The sequence below is a fragment of the Cottoperca gobio genome, chromosome 13 (genome assembly GCF_900634415.1).
Source record: "Cottoperca gobio chromosome 13, fCotGob3.1, whole genome shotgun sequence".
NCBI lineage: Eukaryota > Metazoa > Chordata > Actinopteri > Perciformes > Bovichtidae > Cottoperca > Cottoperca gobio.
Window position 1 is genome coordinate 18,285,726 of NC_041367.1, and position 26,861 is coordinate 18,312,586.

Genomic DNA, 26,861 nt, shown 5'->3' on the forward strand with positions numbered 1-26,861 from the left:
CTCCTTGTCTTGGAACAAAGAAGATGTGTAACACTGAAACAGCTTTGCTGTTGTTTTTACTGCATTGTTGCTTTTTGTACAGTACATTGTACATTACTAGAACCCGATATAGCAAACAGCAACAGTGTACAACACATTAGGCATCAAGTATGTGAATGAAAACACCTATTTACACTGTCTTGAATATAAAACACAGTGAATCAAAGGATCACAATGCAAAATTCACAATATGGCCTATAGTAGTCGTATGAAAACCAATTGTTGTGTTACCCAATGCCAGCATCCTCAAAGTTACTGACTGAAAGAGCAGCAGTGTGACATTGTTAGAGATTCTAGAGAACTAGGGTTACAATGAATAACCTTAGTTCTACTTCATACTGGCTTTGCCCTTTAAAAGACTTTAGTGAGCTATTAGTGGAGCAAACGTGACATCAAAACAAAACAGCAGGCTTTAAACCTGTGGCAAGTGTCACCTTTCAAAACTCGTTCACGTTAGGTCAGCAGGGTGCGACCTTGTTAACCTCCATGTATTTGTAGTGCTGATTATATCAGATGAGTATCTTCTAAAAATGTCCACAATTTATAAAAAATGAAACAGTCCCTAGAGACCTGGTTTGAAAGTTAAGAAGGAGTCATTTCCGTTTAATAGTATGGTTTAACTGGCAGACACGTTTTTGACTCCCGTAATCGGAGCTCGTCGAGAGCCACAGGGAGCATGAACCCTCCTCTGGTGGGTTGAAAGAACCATTAAAAAGAGCAGAATCCATTAGACCGACAAACATATGATCTAGACTGTCCGAGGGAGACACTTGATCTGGAACTTTAAATTATACCAGAAAGCTCAACTCAGTGGCCGGAGCAGAGCTCGGCAATGTTGAGGTTCTGATTCCTACTGGGCCACTAAGGCACTAACGGAGGATACTTCATTATTATTAAGTAGGAAAGTATTTATCAAGTAGAATTTGTCAAGCTTATTAACCCTGCTGTTCAAATGATGTTATGCAAATAGTAAGTACTGTGAAATGTGGCCTTGTCACTGGCTGATGCTTTTTCTGACAGCTGTTTACAGCCACCATGACATGACATAGACACAAAGGTGTGGAAACCCCGTCGAATATCTAAAACTCAAACGGTCTCACAGAATACGAATGCTCAATGAGCCACGGCATCTTTACTTCTAATCATGCAAAAGTCATTATTTCAAAGATGTGGACTCGTCCTCTGCATGAGTGAAAAGACACAGCACCTCTCAGATCCATACATGATAATCTTCCAGCTGTGTCACATGTACAACTGACATGTCATTACGGTAGATGTCAGCGTGCATTGTACAATTTCTTCTAATAGCAGTGCTTCAGACAGAATATTCTGTATCACTATTACATGTCGACATCTCTCAACAATGCCTTTTGAATTTCTTACCTGAAAGGCCACTGATGACAGACAGGAGGAGAAATGGTTTCCATGGTGACCCCATACTTATTGAAGAGGGTCCCTTCTGCAAGAATGTTAGCAGGTCTGCTTCTTCATTAAAGCTGTGCCTACAAACAGAGAGGGACACAAAGACAATTGTTGGGAGGCTATACTTCTGGTTATTACATACATCCGGACAGACGCACGCTGTAGAACTCTGCACTTGTCAATTCAAATCACCGCGCTAATCTCAATAAATGACGTCTTTGCACATGGGATCAATAAAGATAAAGGTTAACCATGCTTCAGTATTTCAGGTAAAACATTAAATTGGGCTAGGCTTTTTCTTGTGACTTCACCAGGCGAAACATAGCTTTGCAGGGAACAGCAGTTTGTCACCGCTGCAGTAATTTATGTGGAAAGAAAGTCAGCAGAGCCTGTATATTTCTTGTTATTTATAGAACTTACTGTATCAGGTTCAAAAGCATTATTACTATTCAAAACATTGTTTCTCAATAGACTGCGAAAAATCACACGTGTCATAAAATCAATTCAATTGTGTAATCTAGACTAACTACGCACTGCAATGGGTTATTGCTATTTTTTATCAATAACCGCATAGTCCTGAATTCCAATGTATTCATATACTTGATACACAGAAAAATAGTGCAAGTGCACACACACACACACACACACACACACACACACACACACACACACACAGTCTGAGGAATGTGTTGCTGCTGCTGAGAATAAATGACTCTCTGAGCAAACATTATATGTACTTTTTTCTAAATAGAAGTATTCCCTAATTTAATACAAATCATCTACATAAGCATTTAAGCACAACAAGGTGTCCAAAAAATAATGGACGATGTGGAGCTTCTGCATAACGTAATGGACTTTGGTTATTTTCTGTATTAAGACCCTTCTGAGAATATTCTTAGTTCTTACCATACACAGTCTTCAAAGCATTATTTTTTTTAAATGTTGTAGTTTGTTTAACTTGTGGTTTGATTAATTTCATCCGAGACTTCAATCATTGTTATTGTTTTTTTTATATTTAACTGCATTTTAATAAACCTGTGCAGACTAAGTTAGAATACTAACCCATGCAGACACCCTGACAACAGGAGTTGCTTCTGCAGCAACAGGGATGGCTTAATATATTTTGACAATCACTTTACCTGACCTATAAACTGACCCCTACCAAGTGCCCTTATACAAAAATCCTATTGCCTTCTCAGTAACAGTCAGAATAGGTTTTTTGTTGTCTTGAATTGTTTGTGCTCAACCACGGAAAGCAATGTAAATATATTCTTGCGGTGGCAGGAAAAAATCGATTCATGTAAGAATTCAAGATTCTTATTTTCTAAGATTCTGCATCGATTCACAACTTGCAAAAATGTTATGCAAACTATATATCGAGATAGAATCATGAGATATAATATATAGAGATAGAATCATGAGATATAATATAATATATAGAGATAGAATCATGAGATATAATATAATATAATATATAGAGATAGAATCATGATATATAATATAATATATAGAGATAGAATCATGAGATATAATATAATATATAGATAGAATCATGAGATATAATATAATATATAGAGATAGAATCATGATATATAATATAATATATAGAGATATAATCATGATATATAATATAATATAATATATAGAGATAGAATCATGATATATAATATAATATTTAGAGATAGAATCATGAGATATAATATAATATTTAGAGATAGAATCATGAGATATAATATAATATTTAGAGATAGAATCATGAGATATAATATAATATATAGAGATAGAATCATGAGATATAATATAATATATAGAGATAGAATCATGATATATAATATAATATATAGAGATAGAATCATGAGATATAATATAATATTTAGAGATAGAATCATGAGATATAATATAATATATAGAGCCAGAATCATGAGATATAATATATAGAGATAGAATCATGAGATATAATATAATATTTAGAGATAGAATCATGAGATATAATATAATATATAGAGATAGAATCAAGAGATATAATATAAAACATAGAGATAGAATCATGAGATATAATATAATATATAGAGATAGAATCATGATATATAATATAATATATAGAGATAGAATCATGAGATATAATATAATATTTAGAGATATAATCATGAGATATAATATAATATATAGAGCCAGAATCATGAGATATAATATATAGAGATAGAATCATGAGATATAATATAATATTTAGAGATAGAATCATGAGATATAATATAATATTTAGAGATAGAATCATTAGATATAATATAATATATAGAGATAGAATCATGAGATATAATATAATATATAGAGATAGAATCATGATATATAATATAATATTTAGAGATAGAATCATGAGATATAATATAATATATAGAGCCAGAATCATGAGATATAATATATAGAGATAGAATCATGAGATATAATATAATATTTAGAGATAGAATCATGAGATATAATATAATATATAGAGATAGAATCATGAGATATAATATAAACATTAGAGATAGAATCATGAGATATAATATAATATATAGAGATAGAATCATGAGATATAATATAATATTTAGAGATAGAATCATGAGATATAATATAATATATAGAGATAGAATCATGAAATATAATATAAAACATAGAGATGGAATCATGATATATAATATAATATATAGAGATAGAATCATGAGATATAATATAATATTTAGAGATAGAATCATGAGATATATTATAATATATAGAGATAGAATCATGAGATATAATATAATATTTAGAGATAGAATCATGAGATATATTATAATATATAGAGATAGAATCATGAGATATAATATAATATTTAGAGATAGAATCATGAGATATATTATAATATATAGAGATAGAATCATGAGATATAATATAATATATATATAGAATCATGAGATATAATATTTAAAGATAGAAACATGATATATAATATAATATATAGAGATAGAATCATGAGATATAATATATAGAGAGAGAATCATGAGTTATAATATAATATATAGAGATAGAATCATGAGATATAATATATAGATAGAATCATGAGATATAATATAATATATAGAGATAGAATCATGATATATATTATAATATATAGAGATAGAATCACGAGATATAATATAATATTTAGAGATAGAATCATGAGATATAATATAATATTTAGAGATAGAATAATGAGATATAATATAATATATAGAGATAGAATCATGAGATATAATATAATATTTAGAGATAGAATCATGAGATATAATATAATATTTAGTGATAGAATCATGAGATATAATATAATATATAGAGATAGACTCATGATATATAATATAATATATAGAGATAGAATCATGAGATATAATATATAGAGATAGAATCATGAGATATAATATAATATATAGATAGAATCATGAGATATAATATAATATATAGAGATAGACTCATGATATATAATATAATATATAGAGATAGAATCATGAGATATAATATAATATATAGAGATAGAATCATGAGATATAATATAATATTTAGAGATAGAATCATGAGATATAATATAATATATAGAGATAGACTCATGATATATAATATAATATATAGAGATAGAATCATGAGATATAATATAAAACAGAGATAGAATCATGATATATAATATAATATTTAGAGATAGAATCATGAGATATAATATAATATTTAGAGATAGAATCATGAGATATAATATAATATATAGAGATAGACTCATGAGATATAATATAATATATAGAGATAGAATCATGAGATATAATATAATATATAGAGATAGAATCATGAGATATAATATAATATTTAGAGATAGAATCATGAGATATAATATAATACATAGAGATAGAATCATGAGATATAATATAATATATAGAGATAGAATCATGATATATATTATAATATATAGAGATAGAATCATGAGATATAATATAATATTTAGAGATAGAATCATGAGATATAATATAATATTTAGAGATAGAATCATGAGATATAATATAATATATAGAGATAGAATCATGAGATATAATATAATATATAGAGATAGAATCATGAGATATAATATAAAACAGAGATAGAATCATGATATATAATATAATATTTAGAGATAGAATCATGAGATATAATATAATATTTAGAGATAGAATCATGAGATATAATATAATATATAGAGATAGACTCATGATATATAATATAATATATAGAGATAGAATCATGAGATATAATATATAGATAGAATCATGAGATATAATATAATATATAGAGATAGAATCATGAGATATAATATAATATATAGAGATAGACTCATGATATATAATATAATATATAGAGATAGAATCATGAGATATAATATAATATATAGAGATAGAATCATGAGATATAATATAATATTTAGAGATAGAATCATGAGATATAATATAATATTTAGAGATAGAATCATGAGATATAATATAATATATAGAGATAGAATCATGAGATATAATATAATATATAGATAGAATCATGAGATATAATATAATATATAGATAGAATCATGAGATATAATATAATATTTAGAGATAGAATCATGAGATATAATATAATATATAGAGCCAGAATCATGAGATATAATATATAGAGATAGAATCATGAGACATAATATAATATATAGATAGAATCATGAGATATAATATAATATATAGATAGAATCATGAGATATAATATAATATTTAGAGATAGAATCATGAGATATAATATAATATATAGAGCCAGAATCATGAGATATAATATTTAGAGATAGAATCATGAGATATAATATAATATATAGAGATAGAATCATGACATATAATATAATATATAGATAGAATCATGAGATATAATATAATATATAGAGATAGAATCATGAGATATAATATAATATTTAGAGATAGAATCATGAGATATAATATAATATTTAGAGATAGAATCATGAGATATAATATAATATATAGAGATAGAATCATGAGATATAATATAATATATAGATAGAATCATGAGATATAATATAATATATAGATAGAATCATGAGATATAATATAATATATAGAGATAGAATCATGAGATATAATATAATATATAGATAGAATCATGAGATATAATATAATATTTAGAGATAGAATCATGAGATATAATATAATATATAGAGATAGAATCATGAGATATAATATAATATATAGATAGAATCATGAGATATAATATAATATATAGATAGAATCATGAGATATAATATAATATTTAGAGATAGAATCATGAGATATAATATAATATATAGAGCCAGAATCATGAGATATAATATATAGAGATAGAATCATGAGACATAATATAATATATAGAGATAAAATCATGAGATATAATATATAGAGATAGAATCATGAGATATAATATAATATATAGAGATAGAATCATGAGATATAATATAATATTTAGAGATAGAATCATGAGATATAATATAATATATAGAGATAGAATCATGAGATATAATATAATATTTAGAGATAGAATCATGAGATATAATATAATATTTAGAGATAGAATCATGAGATATAATATAATATATAGAGATAGAATCATGACATATAATATAATATATAGATAGAATCATGAGTTATTATATAATATATAGAGATAGAATCATGAGATATAATATAATATATAGATAGAATCATGATATATAATATAATATATAGATAGAATCATGAGATATAATATAATATTTAGAGATAGAATCATGAGATATAATATAATATATAGAGCCAGAATCATGAGATATAATATATAGAGATAGAATCATGAGATATAATTTAATATTTAGAGATAGAATCATGAGATATAATGTATAGAGATAGAATCATGGGATATAATATAATATATAGAGATAGAATCATGAGATAGAATATAATATATAGAGATAGACTCATGATATATAATATAATATATAGAGATAGAATCATGAGATAGAATATAATATATAGAGATAGAATCATGAGATATAATATAATATTTAGAGATAGAATCATGAGATATAATATAATATTTAGAGATAGAATCATGAGCTATAATATAATATATAGATATAGAATCATGAGATATAATATAATATATAGAGATAGAATCATGAGATATAATATAATATATAGAGATAGAATTATGAGATATAATATAATATATAGAGATAGACTCATGATATATAATATAATATATAGAGATAAAATCATGAGATATAATATAATATATAGAGATAGAATCATGAGATATAATATAATATTTAGAGATAGAATCATGAGATATAATATAATATATAGAGATAGAATCATGAGATATAATATAATATTTAGAGATAGAATCATGAGATATAATATAATATTTAGAGATAGAATCATGAGATATAATATAATATATAGAGATAGAATCATGAGATATAATATAATATATAGAGATATAATCATGAGATATAATATAATATATAGAGATAGAATCATGAGATATAATATAATATTTAGAGATAGAATCATGAGTTATAATATAATATATAGAGATAGAATCATGAGATATAATATAATATATAGAGATAGAATCATGAGATATAATATAAAACAGAGATAGAATCATGATATATAATATAATATATAGAGATAGAATCATGAGATATAATATAATATTTAGAGATAGAATCATGAGATATATTATAATATATAGATAGAATCATGAGATATAATATATATAGATAGAATCATGATATATAATATAATATATAGAGATAGAATCATGAGATATAATATAATATTTAGAGATAGAATCATGAGCTATAATATAATATATAGAGATAGAATCATGAGATATAATATAATATATAGAGATAGAATCATGAGATATAATATAATATATAGAGATAGAATTATGAGATATAATATAATATATAGAGATAGACTCATGATATATAATATAATATATAGAGATAAAATCATGAGATAGAATATAATATATAGAGATAGAATCATGAGATATAATATAATATTTAGAGATAGAATCATGAGATATAATATAATATATAGAGATAGAATCATGAGATATAATATAATATTTAGAGATAGAATCATGAGATATAATATAATATTTAGAGATAGAATCATGAGATATAATATAATATATAGAGATAGAATCATGAGATATAATATAATATATAGAGATATAATCATGAGATATAATATAATATATAGATAGAATCATGAGATATAATATAATATTTAGAGATAGAATCATGAGTTATAATATAATATATAGAGATAGAATCATGAGATATAATATAATATATAGAGATAGAATCATGAGATATAATATAAAACAGAGATAGAATCATGATATATAATATAATATATAGAGATAGAATCATGAGATATAATATAATATTTAGAGATAGAATCATGAGATATATTATAATATATAGATAGAATCATGAGATATAATATATATAGATAGAATCATGATATATAATATAATATATAGAGATAGAATCATGAGATATAATATAATATATAGAGATAGAATCATGATATATAATATAATATATAGATAGAATCATGAGATATAATATAATATAGAGATAGAATCATGAGATATAATATATAGATAGAATCATGAGATATAATATATAGAGATAGAATCATGACATATAATATAATATATAGAGATATAATCATGAGATAGAATATATAGAGATAGAATCATGACATATAATATAATATATAGATAGAATCATGAGCTATAATATAATATTTAGAGATAGAATCATGAGATATAATATATAGATAGAATCATGAGATATAATATATAGAGATAGAATCATGACATATAATATAATATATAGAGATATAATCATGAGATATAATATATAGAGATAGAATCATGACATATAATATAATATATAGATAGAATCATGAGTTATAATATAATATATAGAGATAGAATCATGACATATAATATAATATATAGAGATAGAATCATGACATAATATAATATATAGATAGAATCATGACATATAATATAATATATAGATAGAATCATGACATATAATATAATATATAGATATAATCATGACATATAATATAATATATAGATAGAATCATGAGTTATAATATAATATAATATATAGATAGAATCATGAGATATAATATAATATATAGAGATAGAATCATGACATATAATATAATATATAGATAGAATCATGAGTTATAATATAATATAATATATAGAGATAGAATCATGACATATAATATAATATATAGATAGAATCATGAGTTATAATATAATATAATATATAGAGATAGAATCATGAGAACCCAAAGATTCACACCCCTAATAAATACTACACTGTAATTCATTCCAAAGAAAATTCAAACACGTTCTAAAGCTTGTTCACCTGAATATCAGTGTTTGGTCAGATTTTGTTGCCATATTTATAAAGGTGCTTTTAAAGATTATAGCAGTAATATATTATGAATACAATTATGTTTGCAAAGAATGCTAATGGTCAACATGTGTGAATGTATGCTCTCTTTATTTCTCTCCTTCCTTTCTTCCTTTACTAACAGGCTCTCCCATCTTCATTTAAGTTGTCATTGTGATCATTAATACAGGGGCACTGACAGCTCTGTGGGTTGAGAGAAGCATGTCCAGATCCAGCAGGAGTCGTCCCACATTAATCCTTTATGCCTCCTTGTCTTTGCCTCACCTCATTTGCTCCCTATCCTTCCAGAATGCACCAGCATTAGAACGTGTGGGTTACACTATTAGTCACTTAGTGATTACCCTATCTGTTATTTAGAAACAGGAAAAAACAGAGAGTGAAAGAAAGAGCGATAAACAAACATAATTATCAACGTCCTTCCTTGTAAGCTGTTTTTGCTGTCATGTGTAATATTCTACTCTTTTCTGTAAGCCTTTTATCTACAGCTGGAAACATTTTAACAAACGTCATACTGGTCACTCTATCTCACCAATATAAAGAAACAAGCTGAAGGTCTGCTTTCTAGACCGCTGTCTGCACATGCTGCTGAACATCGTGCTCCTTTTCACCGCCGATAAAGTTCAATATAACTTTAAAATTCCACGCAGCAGCTTAGAAATAAAACATACCCTAGCTGTGTGATAGAACATGAGCTGAAGCATATAGCATACATTAAAATCTCCTCAATAAAGGAAGTGTTACTCTATACATGGCTACATAGGTCAGCTTGTTGTCAAGCAACCTCCTGAGTACGTGTTAGACTGAACAACTTCCACATCAGCCCTCAGTTGGAAACTGGAGTCAATAGAACGGAAATCCACCAGCAGCTCCTCTTTTTTTCATCTCTTGCCAGCTGTGATTATTGCAAATTATGCATGTTTTGTTTTGTTCATTTTAGAAAATAAAAAAAGGTGCTACCAAAAAACCCAGATATCCTCTGAAAATAAAAATGTGTGCTTTTCAAGTGAGACTGGAATTCAAAAAGATTGTAGGAAACGATTACAAAAAGGCTAAATTCCAGGCGCATGATGAAAAGGAATGTTATGACAGCCATGTTGGTATTGACAGTAATTCATATTGAGTATATATAAATGAAGGTTCATTACATATATGGGTCCAAAGGAAGTAAAAGTGGACCTTTTGGAATAAATAAATAATTAAATTCCAGCAGCGTGCAGTTCTCTGGCAAGTGCTAAACACATGTTCATGATAAAATGTCCTACAGCATATTTTAACAATGTCTGTCATGCACAGGCGATTAACAATTTGATCAGTTACTCTGCTTAGCTGTTAGCAGTTTGACTGGCTTATTTAAGATTTAGGATGAAGCAGAATATGAAAGAATGAGCTTCAGATTAGTACTGGTATCAACATATACAGTATCGAAAGGGAATCCAGACTCAATTTGTTTCACAGACGGTAGTCTAAACAAATACATACGATACAAAAAAAACAACACAGCACAAGATCCATATCTCCTACACTGTCACCATGAATCATGGAAGAAGAAATGCAATGACATGACATTTGGAGTTATGGTTTGTTTAAAAAACCAAAGCAGGTGGAACAAAGGACAATCTGTATCTATTACAGCTACCTTTAGGGAGACTAAACCTCCACTCTGATGGAAGCATCTGGAACTTAACATGCAAAGGATGTTGGGGTTCCAAAGTTGTCCACATTAAAACTTCCTTCAAAAGAACAACCATTGATTTGCCTCTTTGCATATAGCATCTGTATTTGCATCAAATTTAAGCTTCTTGTCTAGGACAGAGCCCAAATACGTGTCTTGCTGCGTGCTGCCACTGACTCACCCTCAATCACACACTGTGCAGGGGAAGGGGGAAGGGGGAAGGGGCCTCCTCCCAAAATCAATAAACATTTCTTTGGTCTTACCCACATTTATTTGGAGGAAAGATAATGCATCAAAGACGATGATTTTGCTCCACACTCTGCAGGAGACGAACATCTCATCGGTACACTTATGGACACATTTTGATAAATGATTGCTTTGGCATTTATTTGTATATAAAATTAATAAAAGTGTTGAAAGCACACAGCCCTGAGGCGATCCAGATGAAGATGAGAGTTTACTGGACAGGGTTCCATTAACAAGGACCCTGAGATAGGTATGTTCGTTAAGAAGTCAGTGAGCCAACATACTCTACTAAAACCCATATTAAAATGAGATAAGAGCCTTTGAGTAGGAACATGTGGCGAGATACAATTAAAAGCAGAAGAAAAGTCAATAAAAAGCAATCGTGCTTGAGTCTTATTTCCCTGGAGTTGCCTGAAAAAAGTCGTATCAGATCATCTTTAATAATAATAGTTGTAAATGTACAAAATACAGTGTACTGCAAGTCCTGATTACAGTAAATGAAGATAGAAAATGTTTCGAGAAGATGCGTTTTCTGGAAAATACTACTTCTTTAGTTACCTGGGACTTGTGAATCTCTCTTGTCTACTGTCAAGTATCTATCGGAGAGCGTGGGTCCCGGGTGTGTATCAAATAAAGTTGGTCTGCACTCAGACAATGTAAAGTTCACCCTCCTTGACTGCTCAATGTCTCACAGAACTCTGCCAGACATGTTCTTTGTGCTCTCAGCTTTCACTTTCCAGTCAACCATATACTTTATACGTGAGGATAAATTGGGAGAGTTGTTTTTTGAATCACAAGAGACAACCAGCATGTAGGCTTTCCCAACCTTTTTTCTTAACGGACCTTTTCTACCAACGAGTAAACTGACGACCTCTATGACTGAGTGTCATATTTTATGGATATTTCATGTTATATTCAATGCATAACAGTAATAGTACAGAACAACTGATACACTGCACAATCAACTCAAATAGTGAATGCAATAACTGTAGGACGTTTTTGTAAAACAAGTGATTTGGATTCATTTTGAGCTGATTATTTCCTGTGAAAATTGCCTCTGAGATGAGTTTTCCTGTTATTTTAAGGAACTGTATTACAATGATTAATCTGTATTATGTACATTTTATTTTCTAACAATCATACATAATAAATAGACTCTTTTTAGACGAGTTCAGTGTGTTCTTCTCCCTTAGGCTTTGCCATTGTTCTATTAGCGCTTTGGTTGTTTTAACTTTTCTAATGCAGGACGAGGCTGTTTTGCACAGAGGGAAGGCTCTTGTATTATAGCCTGTGTTCAGGTTTTCACCGTGGTCTTAGTCTGTGAAATGCACATCTTAAATAATAATCCAAACTTTAAAAATAACTTTTCATTTAGCTTTTTTCACATAAATTAAGAAAATTCTAACTGTATTTTTTTTTTTTTCATTTAAAATCACGAAGGCATCGCGACCCCCCACTGAAGTTTTAGCTACCCCTAGTGGAGGTCAAGAAGCTCAGGTTGGGAACCAGTACTTTAGAGCATACCGGTATGAAAAGGTGGGCTCAATTAGGCAGCCAAACATGAAATAAGTTACAAGCAAATCATAATAATAAACATACAATCCACCAATAATACAAAAAGAACATTTGGCCACTATTCTAACACAGACTGTTATGCTGGCTGAAAATGGTCCAGGGTGGAATTATATATCCTGACAATTACTTTCATGTTTGTGTCTCTCCCATAGAGGAATCTCCTGTATCCATGTACTAGTCTACAAAAACAGCCCACTCCATAGTACCCTGCAACTTTTCCAGGTGTGTGCAATAAATAAATTATATATATATATACATACATATACATACATATACACACACACACACACACACACACACACACACACACACACACACACACACATATAGGGGGGCAGTGGCACTGAATGCTGCCTCCCTTCAGTCCAGGCGATCACAGCCCAGCCAGATGGTTATTAATGAGGTGGTGTGCAGGGCGCAACAAGGTGCACTGACAGCTCTGAATGTGATGCCTCTACTTAGCCTCATGCCTGTGTTTCCACAGGGCTGTAACACATGCAACAAATGCAGACATGGTTTGCAGGCTGAGGTTTGACATTCCGAGTTAAGATGGCCCGATACCAGTAGATGCATTCTCATCTGCCACTCGTAACAGAATTATTGTGTCATTTCAAGACAATACAAGACAGACTGTAGAACTGTGCTTCTGAAAGCCTTGTAAAAATGGTATGATCTATCCTCTGCAGTGTGAGCATGCGCTATGTATTTTTGCAAGTCCTGTTGTAGCATATGTACCCTGTTATTCAGCACTGACATTCGTGTAAAACCGGAAAAATTATGGATTATTCAAGAACTAGTTTCTCTACTCATGCCTAAGCACAAATATGTCATGGATCTAACCTCTTTATTTTCACCAAAGGTATTAGATGAACAGAGGTTGAGTCATATAGACAAGCGGACGCCGGAATGACAAATTGTATATCCAGATAAACCCAGATCCTGATTGTAATTATAGTTTTCACACATCCTCGTCTCACCTTCTCAATTCCAATTAGCATACATGATGTGCATCAAGGAAGATCTATACAAGGATGAGACGTTGTTGTAGAGTACAGCACACACACGCGCATGCACGCAATATATATATGACACTTTGTAAGTAAATAAAATGATAAAACATGGGGTAACATGATGTTAGCTTTTGGTTCTCCTTCCAATTGTTCAATGCGATTATACACACTACAGTATGCTTGTGCAAATGACAATAATAAGAAGAGGTGATTGCAGTGGTGGTAATGATAGTAATCACAGAGCTATAGTTGCATTCTGTAATGCTACAAATAGCAGGAGCACACATCTCTTTTTTTCCTCAATAAGCACTTGAATATAATCATCCTAAAAACATGTGTATGAGGCTGTGAATGAACGACATTTCACTGCTCTCTATGATACTTTTATGGTATGTCATTGATTTGAGGATATTGTGACATGAACACTTGAAGACTTTGGTGTATATTACAGATTTCTTTGAAGTAAAATCCATTCTCTTATTTGCTCTACTATTAGGAATATCAGCCTTACTTTGTGTGTATATGTAATACATTTTAATTTGATAAACAATTGAAATTGTGGAGCTAATGAGCCACAATATTGTACAATAAGATACATGTGTCTGTTTTCTGGGAGGACACAGACCTGGAACAAACCAGACACAGAAGCAGCACATGGCAGCATATCAGAGTTCATTTTGAAGAGCCACCCCCAAGCATACCTTGACCTACTTCAAAAGCTTCATTTTACTGTGACACTTGGACCTGGACAATACAGGGTTTCTCTGTCCCCTTCCACATATATTTCCATCTGTAAATGTTAATGTACAAATGCACATGTCATCATGTACAAACAAGAGCTGGAGTGAATTTTATCTTTAAGTTACTCTGCCAACTCCAAACCTCTTCCTCCACGGCTCTCGTAACAAAAGCAGCAACATGTAATTGTAAAGCAGGAAAGGTTATGGCAGTCTGATGTGGTGTGAAAAATATATATAACATTTTCAAAATAGTGATTAGTGACAATTTTTCGTTTGCATAATTCATTTATTTGTATTTTTTTGTGTGAGCGAGTGATGTTTTATTGTTATGGTATTATGAAAGCCTTGGAATTTGGAATCTAAATAAATTAAACTGCACAATCTACAGAAGTACTTCTCAGGGGGAAGAAATCAATTTGCATTATGACAAAATAAACTTTAAAAGACAAATAAAGTTAATAAAGTCAATAAAAGACAGCAAACATTGCTCAGAGACATTCTTGTATTTCAGCCTAAACACGCTTCTAAGCTCTTTAGAATGAGTCTCGTTACACACGCTGGAGGTTTTAATCCAAGTGCAAGGGGATGAAGTTAAAACATGATAATATGGGGATTACTCTCACCACAGTTTCACTCCTTTGACCAAAACAAGCCCTTTCTCAAATGTACACATTTTCTAGATAAGCCTTTAGTTAAGTCACGTTAAAGCCCGAGCAAACGCTTAAAAACAACTAATAGGGAGAGGGACCAGGTCCAGGAGGGGATATTGTTGAATGCTTTTGATTGGACTTTCACCATTTTCAGTTCCTGGAATAGCATGGGAAATATGGGTGATAAGTCATTTAAATGGAGCTTTTTCCTCCCTTAGAAAATACCAGCTAACATCTGTACCAAATTAAAAAGAGAATTAAAGCTATAGTATAGCATGTCTTTGAGACAGATTGTGGATTATTTGTGCCACTATCAACCCCCCCTTAGTTGGTCAAGTTCCCATTCCTTCACTTGTCACTCATGTTGATGAGCTGTCTGCTTAGAAATGGCATGTAGCCTGGGGGTGAGGTAAACAGCATATATAGAGCCATCAGAGCTGTTGGAGAAGCAGGTGGTGAATGCAGCCAATCTGCGAGCAATGTCAATGTTAATATTGTTTTAGAATGGGTCCTGTCTGCTGCACATTTACACATTCTGCTCTGTCTTTTCACCATTGTTTCCTAAGCTGTGGCCAATAGACTACTCGACTGTGCCCATTTCAGAAACACCCCTCCAGGAAATTAAATGCAACTAAATCATTGAAAAGCCAATTGCAGGCAAACAGTGGGAGGTGAAATTAATTTGTTGCATTATTTATTTCTTGAAAATGCGTACACATTGTAACTTTATAGTATTTCATAGATTAGCAAGATTTTCACAGATTTTCCAATCATCTCATGATTCTGATTATGTCTGACTGGGGTCCAGCTTATCAATGAAATATCCCACAATCTCCGCATCAACTACATTTGTTATTTTTTAACATGACATGCTCTGCAGAGAAACACAGAGAAAATGAAATCTGTAAGGATTCCTGAATAGAATCAATCTTGAGCTCATAATTAGATAGTATCATGAACACCGCTGCACAAATGTGTCCAAAACGGATGCCTTTAATTCAGTTAGTTATCTATTATCTTAACACAAACACTTTCATCTCGGAGACCCAAGTCTTCAAATAAGTTATTAGAAAGCATTTGGACCAGAAAGACCTGTGGGATTCCTGCATTAATGCAAAAGAGAATCTCCTGTAACTGCCTTGTACAGTAAACTAAGCAGCACAACTGAATACTGGAATGACTCATCGAACATTTACAGTCACATTTACACGTTGCTATTCTTAGAGCTCGTTATTTGTGTGAGTAAGGAGTTTAAGAAACTGCTTTGGAAACCAGATTGTGATAAAGTTGTACAACAATTTACAGTAAAAGTGTATGGTACAATAATTACATAGGATAATGTATTGGTTGTATGTTCTTTACCAAACATGGCTTGTCTTTTCAGTTATTGATCAAGTGCCACTCCTAAAGCCTTAAAGCATGAGGACTAATAAAAATGAATGCTGGATTTCTAGATTGCCAAAATAGTAAGTAGTTTATTTTCCACTGAGGTTACTGAGCACAAGGACAAACTGTATAAGTTGAGGGTTTAGAAAAAATAGTTTATTTTAATTACTGCAAATGGTGAAAACTTGAAATCATCAAAGCAAGGTGTCAACAAGTGTAACGTGAAGTAAATACATTCATGTACTGCTTCCTTTGATACGGCTCTGATATGCATAATGACATGCCTGTGGATGTTTGATCTACCCATGTCTGTATCTAGCAGCACAAGCAGAAAATCTCTATTTTCCAGAAGCAATCTAGAGGATGCATCATGCACTTGTTTGTGAAACGGAAAACTAAGATGAAACAGTTCTATAGGTAACCCATTTATGTCATGTCCCCCCGCCAAAATTCCTGAGAGTTCCACCTCATACTGTAATGAAAGCTTAACAGGCAGCCAGACTGCCACACGGAAGAAGGAACTGCACCACAAACGTCCACGATAGAAAGCTATTTTGGCATAGCTTTCTATTTTAGCGCCTTGAGATTGCTTTTAGCTATGAAAGGAGCTTTACAAATAAAATGTATTATTATTGGATTATCTACATTTTATTTACTGACCACTGTTCTCTGTAATATTGCACTCCACAGTTTAATACACTGAATATGAACAGTCTGTCCTTGAAAAGCAGAGTCAGACTGTAGTGATGATGTCATCTACTGACAAATCCTGGAGCTGCTTCATAGAGAGTGAATAATGACACAACTCCTGGGACGCTATGACAGCACCCATGGTGAGTTTTCTGGGACAGAGGGACATTTTGTGGAATCAGGCCTGAAAGCCCTACATTCAAATAAAAACTCATTTGGATGCAATATTGAAAAGTAAAATCCTCTGAGCCTACAGCATCATTCAATAATTCAGTCTCGCTGGATAAGCTCCAAAAAGGTCACCTGATGACATCATGATTCAAGTCTTGATGCTCAGTTTTACAGCTTGTGATGTTAGATTCTGAATTTGCTGTTCAAAATATGCTAAACAACATAATGTAAGTTCTGTTTGGAACTTCAAGAATTCTCCTTCAAGAATGTATTTAGTAACATCTGTACAATTTTACAAGTAAGTGGTACCAAATAGGCTCTTTTCAACACTCATTTACATCCCATTCAGTCTCATTAGCAGTCTGACATTGATGAGAATGATAGAACGACATCCTGCATCCGGTCCAACAAGAGCAACATGAACGTTCCTGATCAGTGTGTTATTGTCTCTGATGAGATTTACAGGCTCACACTCAATTTATGGAACAATAGTGGCTATCAGCATCCCCAAGAGAGATGACATCTTCCCAATGGAAGCCTTTTAGTTATTCATAACAATTCTCCATTGAGTGTGAAGACAGACCGTACCCCTTATAACAATATTCAATCCAACTCCAGGGATGACGTTTACTGAAAAAGAGTCATTGATGGTTATACAAATGGGTAACAAAAATCTAATTGGAGTAAACACTTTGTTAATTATTTGGTCTTTAGGAAATATGCAATGCAATAACCATCAGTACAACGTCCTAAAGCCTCAGTGAGTCGCTTTCAATTGGTGCATTCATGTTTCTGCTCAATGGTACTTTTGGTGCTTAACCAGCCATTGAGCCGGAAAGGATTTCTAGAAGTTTGTGTCAAATCATGCCCCAAAACCTCGTAGATTGGAGTGAAAGTGTAAACTGGATGATTGCTGCTGCTGTTTGTAACAGAGACAATTAGGGCTACATTCTGGTTGCAATAAGTCATCACAACAAGAAAACCTCAAAACTTCAGGCCTGAAAAATGTTTCTCACACACCTCAGACCATTTATTGTGTATTAGTGCAGATCCACTGCCATCTCCCACACAGAGACAGGAGAGACAACTGTGTTCCGCCCACGCTTGACTGGTACACATTCACAGAGAATGGCTAGTGTAGATAAAAAAATAAATAAAATGTGATTGTCAAGATTGAATGTGCAGAAACAGTTTCCTATTCATTATTTGAACAGTTTACCCGTCTCTGGCTCCTTCCTCTCAAGCGGCATCGAGGAAACTACTGACCCGATTTTGACAAAACTTGCCAGAGTGATGTGTCTTATTCTTAAGAGCCATTATTTCACAAAATTACAATGATTTGCTTAAAGGGCCCCACAGCAAATAAGGGATAACATATCTCTCATCGTGTTTGACTTCATGAATGTTGTTAGCGATGCAAAGCAACATGAGAAATGTCCCCGCGCTGACACAACCAATTTTTCCAGTTTCTAGAAACAAAGTGGATGTTGCCATTATTTCCGGTTGACAGCTTGTTTTTTTGTCAACAAAGCAGCTCCGTTTTATGTTCGATGGGCATCACAGAATCAAGTCATAATAATTTAGACTCTGCCTTTGTTCACGTTCAGAGAAAGTGCTGTGACAATCCCATTGAGGTCTAAGTGAATACTTGACATAACAAACTTCTTAAAAATGGAGAATTAAGCTCCTGTGGTCACTGATGACAACCTCCTGCTACCCTTCAATGGATGTTAAATAAAGAACTGATTTATACACTGTGATAGAGCACTGTAGACAAAGCAATTCAATACAATGCCCTCTCCTGACTTCAATGGGACTCCCGACGCACAATTATCTTTTGTCTACGTTTTGTTCATCCTTTCTACCAGGTAGTGTAGCTGTCTCAAGTCTCTTGCTACCACTTTTCACCCCTCAATGGTTTTAATTGTCCTGATGACCTCAATCAAAAGGCAATTACCAAAGAGAAGAACAGCACAGGCAATTATTGTGTTCAACATGAGACCAAGCACACCTGAATGGAGCTAGCACCTTTCACAATGGTAAAATTACATGTGCAGCCAGTGACTGCTGTCTTGATGAAGGAGTGAGCATGAAGAATGTGCCTGAAATGCTTATGCGTCTTTAGAGAAGAGTGAATATGAGAAGACACTGACACTTCAAAGCCCAATGAGTAAGATGCTACTGTTTGAAGTGGCACATATACATGAAGGTATGTGGAAGAATTCAGGGCAATCAGAGATGAGTTGGAAAATAGGTTAAGAGGGACTGAGAGCGAACGGACATTTTTCACTCTCCTGCTGAGTAACTGAAACTAATTTTCTCAGAATTTGGACAAGTCTGTGGACACTGCCTTGCAGTCCGCCAATTATTGATTGTGCAGATTTTCATTGCAGTAAAAAAATAAAAAGAGGCATATTCCATAAACCTAAATCAACGTGGAATGCATTGTCTGAGGTTGTTCAAATCCATCATTGTTTTAAGAATCAATGCAGAGATACACACTGAGGCTGGTGAAATGACAGTCATTTCCTGGAATGAAGGGAGGAGAAAGCCACCCAAGTGATCATCATCTCTGCAGCTGTTGGGGATTATTGGATGGGAAAACAGTTTTTTTCTGTATGTACAAATGGATGGCCAAAAAATTATAAAAAATGCAAATACTTTTGGAAATGTTGGGTAATTTAATTTATAGTATACCATTGTGTCAAGTTAAACTTTGCACAATGGTATACTATAACGATTAGACACATTTTAAAATGTTCCCTTTAAATGTCACATGTCGCCATCTCTGCCATATAATCTTTTTTGACCAATAAAAGTATGTGTAACTGGCCAAACCTATTCTTACTGAAGAACTCTATCGCCATTGTTTTTTCCACTCTTCCAAACAATGTGCTATAATTATGTTCTTGAAATAACTCGGATGCCAAGTCATTTTAATATTGGATTCGCAGCAGAGGAAAAATAGTGAATTACCCAGGCTTTAGGGAGCGATGGTTGCCATGGGGGGGCACACCATCATGAAGCTTGTTAAAGGTTGAAAAGTGGCATGAAAATAATGCATCTAGCTATTTTACCTTTGCTCATAAATTCATGTTTTGTCTTCAAAATATAAGCAAAGGTAAGCAGGTGAACCTTTTTTATTATGTACAGTAAATACTAGGGCTGTCGAATTAACGTGTTAATTTCGATAAATTAATCACAGAAAAAATAACGCATTAAAAATATTAACGCAGATTAATCGCGCTCCTAGATGCCCCTGACTATTGGTCCGACAGCACGGACCACGGAGCTCTGACAGCACCCGTCCCCGGCGCCCGTCCCCCCCGTCGCACGGAGATCAGAAAGCACGGAGCACGGAGCTCTGACAGCCCCCCCCCCCCTCGTTGCACGGAGCTCTCAGAGCAAATATTGTTATATGCGATTAATCGCGATTAATTAATCACAAAGCTTGTAATTAATTAGATACATTTTTTTAATCGCTTGACAGCCCTAGTAAATACATATATACATGCTATACATGTTTGTGAACATTTGAGGTTACAGTAGCAAATCCCAAACTGCCCTATTGGGCAAAATAATACTAAAGCGTATTAAAGAAATGTAGCACTAAATCAGGCAGCGGAGTTAGCACTGATTTAGTGCTACATTTCTTTAATACGCTAGTAATAAAACTAATAATTTGAGAGAAATTGATAACACTAATCCCACACCATGCCACTATTAAAAGAATAAAGCTAATTTCAAAATACAATATAAAGCTGAGACGGTTTTGATTTCAACATAGTCAGTTTAACATTCTTTGCCAATGTACATCTTTCTACCTCATGTTTTACATTAGTCTTGACATGAAATGTGGATCTAGTCTTTATCTCTACTCAATGTGCATTTACAAAAAAAGGAAAATCCTGGAACCAATCAATAACCCTTTGAGGAAAAGTTTCTTTGGAACCGACTGCGGCTGAGTCATGCTGGTACACCCAACCCACTCCATTTTGCTGTGGCAGGGCAACATTGTGCGTTTTCCTCAGTTATCTCTTCTTGAAAAGCAAACACTAGATAACAACATTCCCACCAAATATCAAGGCTTGCTCTTTTATTGTACGATCTGTCATTAAAATAAATTGAAATCTTTGCTGCTGTAGTTTAAAATACAGCCAATAATGAGAAGTCTCAGAATCACCTGGAAAAAAACCGAGTTATTCTGTTCAATTAGCTATACTTGACAAAAATAAGTCAGTGAGAGTGACAGCAGAGGAAAGCCATGTTGTTAGACATCTGACTTCTCTCAGGGGCTAAACAAAGACAGAAGGTGGACATGAGGGATAACTGCAGCTGTAGAACGGACAAAAACACCTGCCTTATCTTTAATAATAGTAATAGTAGTAATAGCAATAGTAGTAATAGTAGTAGTCGTAATAGTAGTCGTAGTAGTCATAGTAGTAGTCGTAGTAGTAGTCGTAGTAATAGTAGTCGTAATAGTAGTCATAGTAGTAGTAATAATAGTAGTAGTAGTCGTAATAGTAGTCGTAGTAGTAGTTGTAGTAGTAGTCGTAGTCGTAGTAGTAGTCGTGGTAGTAGTAGTCGTAATAGTAGTAGTCGTAATAGTAGTAGTCGTAGTAATAGTAATAGTAGTAGTAGTAGTAGTAGTAGTAGTAGTAGTAGTAGTAGTAATAGTAGTAATAGTAGTAGTCGTAATAGTAGTCGTAGTAGTAGTCGTAGTAGTAGTCGTAGTAATAGTAGTAGTCGTAATAGTAGTCGTAGTAGTAGTCGTAGTAGTAGTCGTAGTAATAGTAGTAGTCGTAATAGTCGTAGTAATAGTAGTAGTCGTAATAGTAGTCGTAATAGTAGTCGTAGTAATAGTAGTAGTCATAATAGTAGTAGTCGTAGTAATAGTAGTAGTCGTAATAGTAGTAGTCGTAGTAATAGTAGTAATAGTAATAGTAATAATAGTCGTAATAGTAATAGTAGTAATAGTAGTAATAGTAGTAATAGTAGTAATAGTAATAGTAGTAATAGTAATAGTAGTAATAGTAATAGTAATAATGTAGTAATAGTAATAGTAGTAATAGTAGTAATAGTAATAGTAGTAATAGTAGTAATAGTAATAGTAGTAATAGTAGTAATAGTAATAGTAGTAATAGTAGTAATAGTAATAGTAGTAGTAATAGTAGTAGTAGTAGTAATAGTAATAGTAGTAATAATAGTAGTAGTAGTAGTAGTAGTAGTAGTAGTAGTAGTAGTAATAATAGTAGTAATAGTGCCCAAAAGGAGGTCATACAAATGACCTCCTTTTGGGAGGTGTCTAATAGATCACTCATCATTTATTATTTCCACTATCAAGAATTCAACAAAGCTGTCAAGGAAGGGGAAGAAAAGCCGACACTTGGCAGATTATTTTATGAGATCTCCATCTGTGACACAGTGAAAGCAGATTGTAGAGGGGAAACTGCACTGGAAGACCTTCAGTGCTGTGAAAGACACGTGTTTACTTCCAGCAACAGCCTGGTTACCCACACCTGAGCATTAGTCTGGTTCACTGGATCAAATAAGCAGCTGGTGATGCATTTTAGTAATTCTCAATTATATATTAGGTTGCTCTTCGATAATTTGTTTAAATATATATGTATACTGTATACATATGATTATATTTTATTTTAATTAATCAACAACATATCTGGACTTTAATTTGATTAATTTTGATAGTTTGCCATCCCTTTCCAAGATCAAATGTAATGTCCTCACGAGTCTCATATCAACCTTATCGCTGGGTCTAAATCAACACTTTTATTCCACTATACCTCAGAATAAGTCCTGAACCAGAGCTGTGTAAACAATTTGATCAGAACATTAATTTATTTTAATTTTAGAGGCAGGTTAACCTTTTTTTAGATTAGATTTTCAAATGTTGTAAATGATGTTCTATGTCTGTTTTCCAAACATCTACACTCTCTCTGTGCATGCTCACCCACTCATTTACGAGCGCGGCCTCCCACTACTCAGACTTATTTGGTTATAAAGTATGTAAATGAAATGAAATTAAACACACACACACACACACACACACACACACACACACACACACACACACACACACACACACACACACACACACACACACACACACACACACACACACAAAGTGCTTGTCAGAAACAGAAAACAGTTGTATGAAAGCAGGTGTTTGCAGAAACTAGTGACTAATAGCTGTTGGAGTTAATGGTTGACCCCCCAATGTTAGTATGCTGTTAATAGGATCTACACCATTACCACGTCCTGCACCTGCTTCAAAGTAAAATCATTCCTAACTCCACATGAATGCATCACCGTGCTATTTGTTGTTTTCAGCATCGGGTGTTACATCTCATTCTGGGAGAAAATAATGAACTAACACTGCAATGTTTTACATGTGATATGCACCCAAGAATTTCCATCAGTACCTTCCATTGAAATGACACGGTAATGGGGCTGCTGACCCTTCTCATAAGAAAAACAATCTGGACCTAAGAAATTGCTCAAATAATCTGAGAATGCGGGTCTTAAACTCTTTTAGAGCTTTTAGACAATCAAAGGCAGCACTGGCCTGTGGAGGGGAACAGCTCACACAGCAGAAGGCTCACAAAGACCAAACCTGTCTACAAAACCATGTCAGATTCAATTTCATGTTCAATTATGAATGTATTCATTCATAATAAGCATGTCAGTTGGTAATAGCGTATTGTCTCAAAAACACACACACAAAAAATAATAATCAGGCAATGGTTGGCCATAGATAATCAGCGATGGACCGGTGGCACCCGATTGCGGACTATGTGTTCTGTGTGTTGGGTTCCCGATCCTTCAAAAGGCTGAATGAACCTTCTGTTTTATTCAAAGTCAGATGAAGGGGGCAGACAGGTCATGCAATGAGGTGAGTTAACTGGCTCTACATTGGCTTGCGGGGCTATATGAGCCCATGCTCAATAAATTGCTACGCCCAATTTGTATATTGTGCAATGTAGCCTGATATGAATAAAATGTTGCAGTCGGATAATTGTTGTAATTAAAATGAAACACATTTACAATATGACACCTAAGTCTGCCAAAGGGCACAATCCCTAAAGGCATCTAGTTCTTTTAAGGTCTTGGACAATTACTTTCCTTGTAGAATGTATAAAGGTTAGTCAATTCATTCTCGCTCACAATGACAAAAAGCTGCTTAGTGATGGCTATATATTAATGTTAAATCGATATTATAATATGATATTAGATATCGTCTTAGATTCTGGATATCGCGAAAGCGTCTTTTCTTGGTTTTAAGGCTGCAGTTGGTAACAGCTAAAGACTACACTAAAATATGTTTCTAAAAACACTTGAGGTGAGAAATAAGCAATCCAGTAATATAATCTTGATTTCTATTTGAGTTCACGAGCAGCGATGGACACCGTTAGAGACTCCTCGGCTCGGAATGGTTGTTTTCTTTCGGGCACGGTGGAATCTTGCAAATGCCTTTAGGAGCACTAGGAAGAGGAACATCATTTATTTTCTCAGATTATCCATCTCATGCGTAACTGTCATGATATGGTGACAGTTTCAGCAAATATGACAAAAAAGTTATTTTTTAAAAAGTTACCAACTGCAGCTTTAAAGGCAGTGTCACAGTAAGGTGATGTCATTACCAGACAGCTCAAGCTCTTCTATTATTTACCCACTTAGTCATTATGTCCACATTACGGATGATTATTTCTCAAAAGCCAACAATGCCGTCTTAATATCAATATAGGTGTTTGGTCAAAAATATTATGATATTTGATTTATATATATATATATATATATATATATATATAGATATATATATATATATATATATATATATATATATATATATATATATATATATATTTGCTAAACCTTCTTTAAACGGTTCCGTTTGAATCCGCACAAACATGAATATCATGGTATGTTAAGTGTCATAAAGATATCATTTACATACAGAATATTTCAAGCATCTACTTCACATCCGTCCACACACGGTACAGTGTTCATAAGATTGGCCTTCCTAAGCCACAGATGCACACACATCCCAGGTTTGAGCACCTGAAGCACAGCACTTGAATGTGTCCCTAACTGCGAAGCACAGGTCCTGAGTGTCACACTGCTATTGTGTGAGCTCTTCTGAAAATTGAGATTTAATGAGAGTGATCTGGCACATGGGGGGACAGTCTTTAGGCTCTTTGTTGGATCTCTATAGCTCAGGTTAGCACAGTTAATTCACTCACTTGTGCATGAATGTTACACTGTTAACATGAAAAATGACCGTGCTACTTAAAATGAATTAATCTAAATCCAGGCCACTGAGGTAGCAATGTTTTATTCTGTAAAGTAGAATACGGACTGGCATTAACTGGATGTATCAGGATTCACATACAAAAGAAAGGAAATAATAAAAAGGAAGATTGGCTACCTGGGATGCAAAACTAAATGGTAATGTCTCAGATTAAAAATGTTAAGAAAGTCATTGCTTTCAGTGCCTTTACACTAAAAGTAGCTTTTCTCATAACAGCAAGTTAGAATAACACATGAAACCTGATATATCTCACTGTCAGCTTTAAAACTGAGCCTCATACATTCCAACTTCTATATGTTGGAGTTGCTTCTCAGAGTTTTTCTCACCCGTATGTTACAGAATCGTACAATATATCTAAATATCACACGTTTCCCTCTGTATTATTAGATGTGATATACTCCCACTTTATCAGTCAT

At 32.5% G+C, this 26,861-nt stretch overlaps 1 protein-coding gene across 2 annotated transcripts in view; it reads right to left on the bottom strand.

Moving 5' to 3' along the window:
- cntn5 (contactin 5) overlaps window positions 1–26,861 on the bottom strand; it is a 111,342-nt gene that overhangs the window by 75,110 nt on the left and 9,371 nt on the right. For both annotated transcript variants that reach the window (XM_029447059.1, XM_029447058.1), the window contains exon 2: window positions 1,423–1,541. In XM_029447059.1, the coding sequence (XP_029302919.1) occupies window positions 1,423–1,477 (55 nt within the window). In that variant the 5' untranslated portion in view covers window positions 1,478–1,541. The remainder of the gene's footprint in view (window positions 1–1,422; window positions 1,542–26,861) is intronic.